Here is an 8,782-nt window from a genome sequence, read left to right on the forward strand (position 1 = left end):
TCAGAGCGATGGCGTCAGCATCCGAGGCTTTAGCGAGCTGACTTCAGTACTGCAGGAAGGCAATCCATTCGGGGGACCTTGTGGTTTGATGCAAGCAATACACATCTACAACCTCCTTTCATTGAACTCTTCATATTGTCCTTCTTGCAACGTGTTTTATACTCGTAATCTCTCGGGATATTACCTACTGGATGTATATGAAGTTATGAACTATAAATTGTATATGTACATAGATCATATATGTATAACACAATTTACAAGCACACGCATGTATGTATATACTACAGTAGAACAAGAGACATGCATATATTTATTTAGCCATGTCTATATATGAATATATGGCATTTAATGGTTTAACTACGCCGTGGGATACGAAGGCTCCATGGCAAGACCACACATGCCCTTCTTGTCGGTGATGTCTTTTTCCATTCTTAAATATCCATTCTCGCCCCAAGTTGTGCCCCAGGAATTCTTCATCAACCAATACTTTGTACCATCACTGGTCGCTCCATAACCGATGGCTGCAATCCCATGATCCAAATCGGTGCCACAAGAGCCGGTCATCACGCCACCAGAGTAGAATTGAAATGTCATATCGCCTCCATCCACGGCAACTGACACAGGTTGGCTTGCCACTGCCTTCATGAGAGCACCCTCATCATTGGTAGGCACATCCTCATAGCTCTTAATCGTTGCAACGCTGTTGGATCCACTCTTGCACTTGTCATCCGCACCGGCATATGGGTAACTGGACTCTTTGGTGAGGCCTCCATTCTTGATAATAAACTTGAATGCGTCGTCCATGAGCCCACCCTCGCATCCTTGGTCCTCGCCATGGACATCACAATCCACCAATTCTTGCTCCGAGAGCGAGACCAGATTCCCGGTACTTAGCTTGACAATGCCCTCTGTTGCAGCAACAGCAGAAAACGCCCAACAACAACCTACAAATGATTTAATTGCAATATATTCAGTCACAAACCATTCTGATATGTAGAAGATTCTCAATATTCATATGTATGTAATTCACATGCAGCATATATAAATGTACTCACCACACTGGCCTTGATCCTTGATGGGAGTGACGGCACCCTTCGTCCTCCAGTCTACCGTCGTCGGGAGTGCATCCAAGCTCATATTCTCATACCTGAATTCTGTTGGAACCTTCACCTTGTTGGCAATGAACCCCTTGTTAGTCTTGGTTGTCTTGAACTCATCATTGCTGAGATCGGCGAACTGGTTGATGCTGAGCCAGAACTTGTGGTTCCCGGCGTTGAACGACTCGATGAACCTGGCATTAGCCTTGAATATCTCAAATCTCTGCGCCTTCTCAACAGAGTCCCTGTACACACGACCGTACTGTGCCATCCAACCTTCATGCCTCGCCACCATTGACAAGTCATCGTTCAGCTCGCGAGCTCCGAGGGCAGAACTGCAGAAGCAGAGGCAGCCAAGGATGGCAACGAGCGAAGCCCTCGTGATGGCCATGTTTGATCAGGCTGTCCTCTCCCAAATTGCTTGCCACTGCTAGTAGTTTGTACGGCTACTCTGTTTTTGGTTTGGATTGTTAATGGAACAAGGTGGGTATATATAGTACTTACAGTCACAGGAACTTGTCGTTATTTAAGGCGGGAGATAGCTACATAGATGCGGTGCGTGCACGAAGTTGTACTGTGTGGAAAGGGCCTGCGTAGCCGTGAAGAAGTATGGTTGCCTGATGCTCCTAGAATATAATTATATTAACTATTGTACACGAGACGTACGCTTGCTTCAATTGTGATAACAACTCCTGTTTATTCCGGAGTTCACACCGTCAGTATATCACTAATATGATATGGTCATAATGGAGGTTCCAAAAGAAACACAACAACTTGTTCGGAGTTGATTTTCACCAAAAAGTTCAACCTTCTAGTCTAAATAAACGACACATGAGGTATTCTTTCTTCTGAGATACACATGACGTATTAAGCAGGACTCATTTGTGATTGGGAGGTCAACACGCAGTGACAGAGCTACAAAGAAAATGCTGGGTGGGAAGAAGACAAGAAATTCAAATACTGAACCATATATACTAGTCCCTCCGTTCCTCTTTTAAGAGATTCCAATACGTACTATATACAAAATAAAATAAGTGAATCTACACTCTAAAATGTGTCTATATATACATTCGTATGCAGTCAATCTTTAAAATGTCTTATATTTACAAAACGAAGGAAGTATGAACAATTTAAACATTTCACTAGTAGAAAAAGGGTCTTTTGTCCCGGTTCGTAAGGGCCTTCTGTCCCGGTTTCGGAACCGGGACAAAAAGGTCGTTACTAATGCCCTTGGCCTTTAGTCCCGGTTCTTACACGAACCGGGATAGATGAGCCTCCACGTGGCCGGTGCGGCGAGCCCAGGCAGGAGGCCCTTTGGTCCCGGTTGGTGGCACCAACCGGGACCAATAGGCATCCACGCGTCAGCATTTCAGGTGCTGGGTTTTTTTTTAAAGGGGGAGGGGGGTTAGGGGTTTTTGTGGGTTAATTTAGGTGTTTCATATATTATGTTAGCTAGCTAATTAATAGAGAGAAGTGTCCTCTCTTATCTCCGTGCTTGGTCGACGCTACATACTATACGTATAGAGAGGACCAGACACGCTAGCTAGTAAGCAAATGAAGAAAACAGAAGATCGTCATGAACATATGCATACAGAGAGAAGTGATATCGACCACCTCTCCTTCTCTGAGAGATTGGTCGAACAACAACTTCTCGTATATCTATCCGACGCTACTGGCTACATATATACAATATAATTATCTCTTACAATATAATCTCCCAATTAAAATTCAACTGATTAGGGTTCACATGGTATTCTTCGTCTTTAGCGATCACGTGGTCAAGAAAGAATGCCGCCAATTCCTCTTGAATTCCTCGCATACGATCTGCTGGTAGGAGTTCATTCCGCATCCGAAATATCTAATTTGAAGAAGGGGGTCAATACATATATATGAATAAATGAAACTGAACACAAATGATGGTAATAAAATAAAATTGTGAATATTATTATTTACGCACTTCATATTGTTTGTCAGAGTAGCCCCGCTCACAGGTCGTGTGGCGGAAGGACTCGCAAATGTAGTATCCACAGTAATCATTCCCTGGTTCCTGCCAAAACCACTTTACAAGAAAAAGAGGTCAATCAAACTGATAGTTAGCAAGAATGCTAAATGGTATTGATGAAACTAGCGCTTGAATCACTAGGAGATGCGTGGAACATGCTACTATAGTACTTACTTTCGGGTGTCTAAATTGCAGCTTCTTCGGCAGTCCCGGAGTTTTTGAGGTGATTTTTTTCCAAACCCTGCTAGACAAAGAAAACAATTACTTGATATCAGGAAATGAACAAAGTTGCCGATATGGTGCGATAATGATCGATTTAACTTACTTCTGTAGAATTTCAGTCATGTCCGCATACTCCTTGGGATCTTTTCGTCTCGAGTCTAAGACGGTTACTAGTCCCTGCTCAAGCTTAATCTCTAGGAGAATATAGTGGAAGATGCGCACGCATGCATAACTCATCAATTACATTACTATAACCTTGACTAATAAGGGAAACTGAATATGCACAAGACAGTAACACTCACTGGAATTCGTAAGGGAAGAGTATTATAGCTTTGTTTTGATTCAATACAAACAATTGTAGCAGGTTGGCCTCGGTATCTTGGGCCTGAAATTCAATCATAAATGCATCTATGAGATTTGTGTTAATGAACCCAATATCACCGATTTGTCTTTTCTTCAATTCGACGATCTTCAATATGCATATAATATAGTGACGATAATTAAAAATACGACCTATATATAGAGACTTAATGACAGAAGTAGTACTACTTACAGGCAGTAGCAAGTGATCATTAATTTATCGAGGGTCAGGAGATTGAAAAACGGAAAGAACTCCTCAAATGGAACATTCAACAGTTCAATTCCAACGAGGTCATGCTGCTCTCTAACTCTCAGCGTCAAAATATTACTCCCCTCAGACTCTTTGCAGGTTTTCATGTACCAATCATGGAATCTTCGCTCTTTCATCTTTGACGAGAGGCTTCCCGTACACGTATTTGTGTTCGTCCACCTCCAATAAATCAAAATGTGCATCGTCGGGCAGGTAATCTGCAGGATTGGTACCGGGAAACAAGATCCCGGGATGATTAGCGACGATATCGCTAGACACCTTGAGCGGGGGGGGGGGGGACGATTGGTTCGCTTGTTCGCCGAGCTGGGCAACTTTTTTCCTAGCTCGTCGTTCTGCTAACCTTTGACCACTGTCAGTACTTCCCGACCGCTCCGCTTCGATAAATGACTTTGTAATAATGCGCTCATAGTTGCCTTTCACCGGAGACTTTGGTGTTTTCTTCAGGGCAGCCAGAGTATGCTTCGCTTTTACCGGATCTATCTTCTCCTGCGGAGGTGGATGTTTCTTTGCTTTCACCCCTTCAAAGAAGTTTTTCACTTCGGCTTGCACGATCTTCGCGTTTTCCTCCTGGCTCCTCTCGTATGGTAACTTCTCTGGAGTCTTCAGAGAAGGACCGTATTTGTATTGCTTGCCTCTGGCTGTACTGCTAGACGCCGGAGCAAACGGGGCGGTTGCGGCTGTCTTTCCTTTCTTACGAGGCGGAGTAGAAGGACGACGCGCTGGAGCAGCTGGATCGGCGGTGGGTCTCTTCCGCCCTTGTTGACGAGGCAGAGAAGGAGGAGGCTGGCTGCTCGGGCGCGCCAGCGCAGGTGGAGAAGGAGGCGGAGTGCCGCCACGCGCCGGAGAAGGAGTCTGAGTGCCCCGATCACTCGCCGGAGGAGGAGGCGGAGGAGGAGAAGGAGACTGAGTGCCATGATCACTCGAAGAGGAGGAGGCGGAGGAGGAGGCGGAATGCCCTGACTCACCGGAGGAGGAGGAGGCGGCGGAGGCGTCCAGTTCGGAAGGTTTATGAGCTCCTTCCGCCATAGGCATGAAGTCTTCAGAGAAGAACCCAGCCGAATCCCCGCTTCACCCGTAGGGTGGTCAAGCTCAAGGTCCTCAAATCCGTCCGATATTTGACCCACCATCACCCTAGCATATCCTTATGGAATCGACCGACCGTGGTAGGTTGTGCCAGGTTCAGTAGGTAAAACAGCTCCAACAGCCGCCTTGACTTTCAATGTCATCCATCGTGCCATAAGGTGGCAATGTTGAGAATCCGTGATAGCATCCACGGGGTAGCTAGCAGGAGCCGTGAAGACAGGCTCTAGCTACTGAGTATGCTCGATGGAAGCCACACTGCTTCTCCGCTGAGATGGCGTAGTAGCTTCAAGGGAAGCTTCGGCAGGTCGTTTGCTGTAATCTGCTTCTCGTTCCTCTAGCCCTTGTACCCTTTCGTGCATCGCGTGCAGTTGGCTATGCTCCACTTTCTTCCTCCTCTCCTGGCATTTGTAACCCCTGCGTCCGGAAACCCAACCTTCCACGGATCGGAGCCTCGCGTGCCTCGTGTCCGTCCAGGGTGCTCATGATTCCCGAGGGCCATTGTGAGCTCGTCCTTCTCTCTGTTTGGAACGAATGTCCCTTGCTGCGCTTTCTCGATATACTCCTTAAGCCTCGTGACGGGTATTCACAGTTGCTCTTGTGTCCAAACGCACTTCCCTGATACAGGGTCCAAGGTTCCGCCAACCCCGAAGAACCAAGTCCGGGAACGGTCTGGCCAGTTCAATGTCTCTGGTTTGACCCCATTAGCAATCAGGTCATTCTCAGCCTTGTCCCACAAAGGTCGGGCTTTGAGGTAGCCACCTGACCCCGTGCGATGGTGATGCTGCTTCTTCGCAGCATTTTTCTTGTTTGTCGTTGACATCTTCTTACTCTTTTCCGATGTCTTGTGGGCCACAAATGCGGGCCAGTGATCTCTGATCTTCTCAAACCGGCCGGTGAATTCTGGTGTAATTTCTTTGTCGACAAACGTTTTCAGCTCATTCTTCCACCTCCTGAATAGTTCTTCCATCTTCTTAAGAGCATGAGACTTGATCAATTGCTCTATAACTAGCTTCTCCGGATCCTCCTCTGGCGGTAGGGTGAAATTTGCCTTAAGCGTTGTCCAAAGATCTTCTTTCTGCATATCGGAGACATAAGACACCTCAGGGTCTTCCTTCTTAGGCTTTAACCATTTCTGGATACTGATCGGGATCTTGTCCCTATCAAGAACCCCGCACTGATTAGCAAATGCTTCCTTTGTCCGGTACGGTTCAGTCGGCTTGCCATCGCGCGCGATTGCTGTGATCTCAAACCTTTCATCCGAGCGCAACTTTTTCTACGGGCCTCGTCTCTTTACCGAAGTCGTGCTCGATCCGGAGGGCTAGAAAAAGAAGAAAGACGAGAGTTAATTAATACGTGTACATACGAAAACAATTTATGCATCAATTAGCTAGTCAGCACAGGCTTAACTAATATATATACTTGGACGGACTCGGTTCGGTCACCGGAGCCATCATAATCATAGCCTTCTTCTTGTATCGGCATTAATGGGTCACCGGAGCCATCATAATCATAGCCTTCTTCTTCACCTTGTCCTTCCAGACCATTGGTGTCGTTGAGAAACGACAAGACGACATCACTTCCTTTTGCGATTATTTCCCCCAAAATCTCTTCTGTTGCTTCGTCTCGGGGGTGCTCCATAGTTTCTGCAAATATTTACAACATGGCAATTATTATTCAAACATGACATATGGATATATTAGTGGCAAACGTAGAACTAGCTAGCTAATCACAATAAGGAATCATATTAGTGGCCTCGACGCTGCTTCTCTAGGGTTTGGGGTTGCCTCGGCAACGCTTCAAGGGTTTGGGGTGGCCTCGGCAACGATTCAAGGGTTTGGGGTGGCCTCGACGACAACGCTCTTTTAACTTGGTAAATTTGGGTGGCCTCGAGAGAGTTTGTCGAGTAGGGGCGTGGCGGGGGGGGGGGGGGGGGTAGGAGACCAACATCGTTTTTTCTAGGGTTTGGGTGTCCTCGAGAGTTTTGGTCGAGCGAGAGGGCGGGGGGGGGGGGGGGGGTGCTCCCGTGGTATAAGTTATCACGGTCGAGAGGGGGTATATATATCGACCGAGCCTCATGTCGAAGTTATCCGGGAGGGGGTTATATCGACAACGACGACATACATACATGGGAAAATAATGTTATCGGGGAGGGGGTATATCGACCCCCCCTCGTGTTGAAGTTATCGCGAGGGGGTATATCAACAACGACATACCCAATAAAAAAATAAGACAAAAGAAGAAATAAAAAGATGGGAAGAAGAAAGGAATAGAAGAGAAGCGATCAAAGAAAAAAAAAGAAAAAAAGGAGAAGAAGAAAGGAATAGATAAGAAGAAGAAAAAAATAGAAAATATTCTATTTTTTCTTCTTCTTCTCTATTCCTTTCTTCTTCTCCTCTTCTTCTTCTTCTTTTTCCTCTTCTTATTTATTTCTTCTCTTCTTCCTCTCCTCTTCTTCTCCTTTCTTCCTCTTCTTATTTTCCTTTTTCCTCTCATTCTTTTTCTTCTTCTTCCTTATATATCACCAACTTCTCCCATAAATTAAAGAAGTAGAATCAAGAATCAGAATTGATTGAAGTTGGTCCGTGACAAAACAAAGAGTAAGCACCAGATTAATGTTTGATGCTTCTAATCAAACTTGGTCAAATTCGATATATAGTCACCTATCCTTTTTTTATCTGAGCAAAACATCTTGCGCATAACTAATATACAAAAAAAGATAAGTACAACATCCAATAGCTTCCGATTACCCTCCAGATACAGAACATGAGCATCATTTCAAGAACAAACACCATTTTATCAGCTAATACAACCGAAGATTCAAAGACATTTTCATCCCAATCATAATGAATCACTAAGGGGCAGGGGCGGCGTCGGCATAGCTAGAGGAGAGCGATGGAAGGAGTGGCGGCCGGAGCTAGAGGAGGAGAGGGAGGAGTGGCGGCAGATCTTACCGTGGTAAGCAGAGGAGGGCCGGGCTGCTCGTCGGCGGGAAGATCGAGGAGGCGCAAGCGGCTGGAGTAGGTGGCGGCAACGACGAGGACGGCTTCGGGGGCGGCAGTGACTCCGGCAGCCTGACAGCGTCGGGGGCAGGGGCGGCATCGGCGTCGGGATCGAATGGAGAGAGGTGGAGAGATCAAAATTTCTAAACTGCCGCTTATATAGCACCACCATTAGTCCCGGTTGGTGGCACCAACTGCGACTAATGGGGGGCATTGGTCCAGGTTGGTGTCACCAACCGAGACTAAAGGTCTCTTTTCAGCAGCCCGAAGGGCGGGAAGCAGAGGCCTTTGGTCCCGGTTGGTGGCACCAACCAGGACTAAAGGGGGGCATTGGTACCGGTTGGTGTCACCAACCGGGACCAAAGGTCTCTTTTCACCAGCCCGAAGGGCGGGAATCACATGCCTTTGGTGCCGGTTGGTGGCACCAATCGGTACCAATGCCCCCCTTTAGTCCCGGTTGGTGCCACCAACCAGGACCAAAGGCCTTGCGCGGTGCGGTGCTATGTTTAGTCCCACGTCACTAGCCGAGAGGGGCTCGGAGTGGTTTATAAGACCTGCCGAACCAACCACTTCGAGCTCCTCTCTACTGTAGGCTTACGGGTCTAAAATCATTATGTGTGCTTGTGGGCCTATTGGGCCTACTGTGGGCCTGCATCCTAGACCTAGTAACGGGTTTCTTGTCGTATGCATGCCGTGGTGGCCTTGTAGGTGGCACTTTTTTTAAAAAAATCCAGTTTTTTTGCTTTCT

General features: G+C 46.7%; 1 protein-coding gene across 1 annotated transcript; it reads right to left on the reverse strand.

Annotated features, from left to right (window-relative positions):
- Nucleotides 1-357: 357 nt before the first annotated feature.
- LOC123412425 (senescence-specific cysteine protease SAG39-like) lies at nucleotides 358-1,488 on the reverse strand. Its single transcript, XM_045105370.1, has 2 exons — nucleotides 1,056-1,488; nucleotides 358-944 (listed from the first exon to the last, which is right to left on the reverse strand). Exons 1-2 carry the CDS (start codon nucleotides 1,486-1,488, stop codon nucleotides 358-360), a joined length of 1,020 nt encoding a protein of 339 aa, XP_044961305.1.
- Nucleotides 1,489-8,782: the final 7,294 nt, after the last annotated feature.

This window comes from Hordeum vulgare, chromosome 1H, assembly GCF_904849725.1.
Source record: "Hordeum vulgare subsp. vulgare chromosome 1H, MorexV3_pseudomolecules_assembly, whole genome shotgun sequence".
Lineage (NCBI taxonomy): Eukaryota > Viridiplantae > Streptophyta > Magnoliopsida > Poales > Poaceae > Hordeum > Hordeum vulgare.

Excerpts from the sequence above, each read along its gene's own strand:
- LOC123412425 (XM_045105370.1), bottom strand. The coding sequence starts at position 1,488 with ATGGCCATCACGAGGGCTTCGCTCGTTGCCATCCTTGGCTGCCTCTGC. Across the intron at positions 945-1,055 it reads CAAGGATCAAGGCCAGTGTG|GTTGTTGTTGGGCGTTTTCT; the intron begins GTGAGTACATTT and ends AATCATTTGTAG.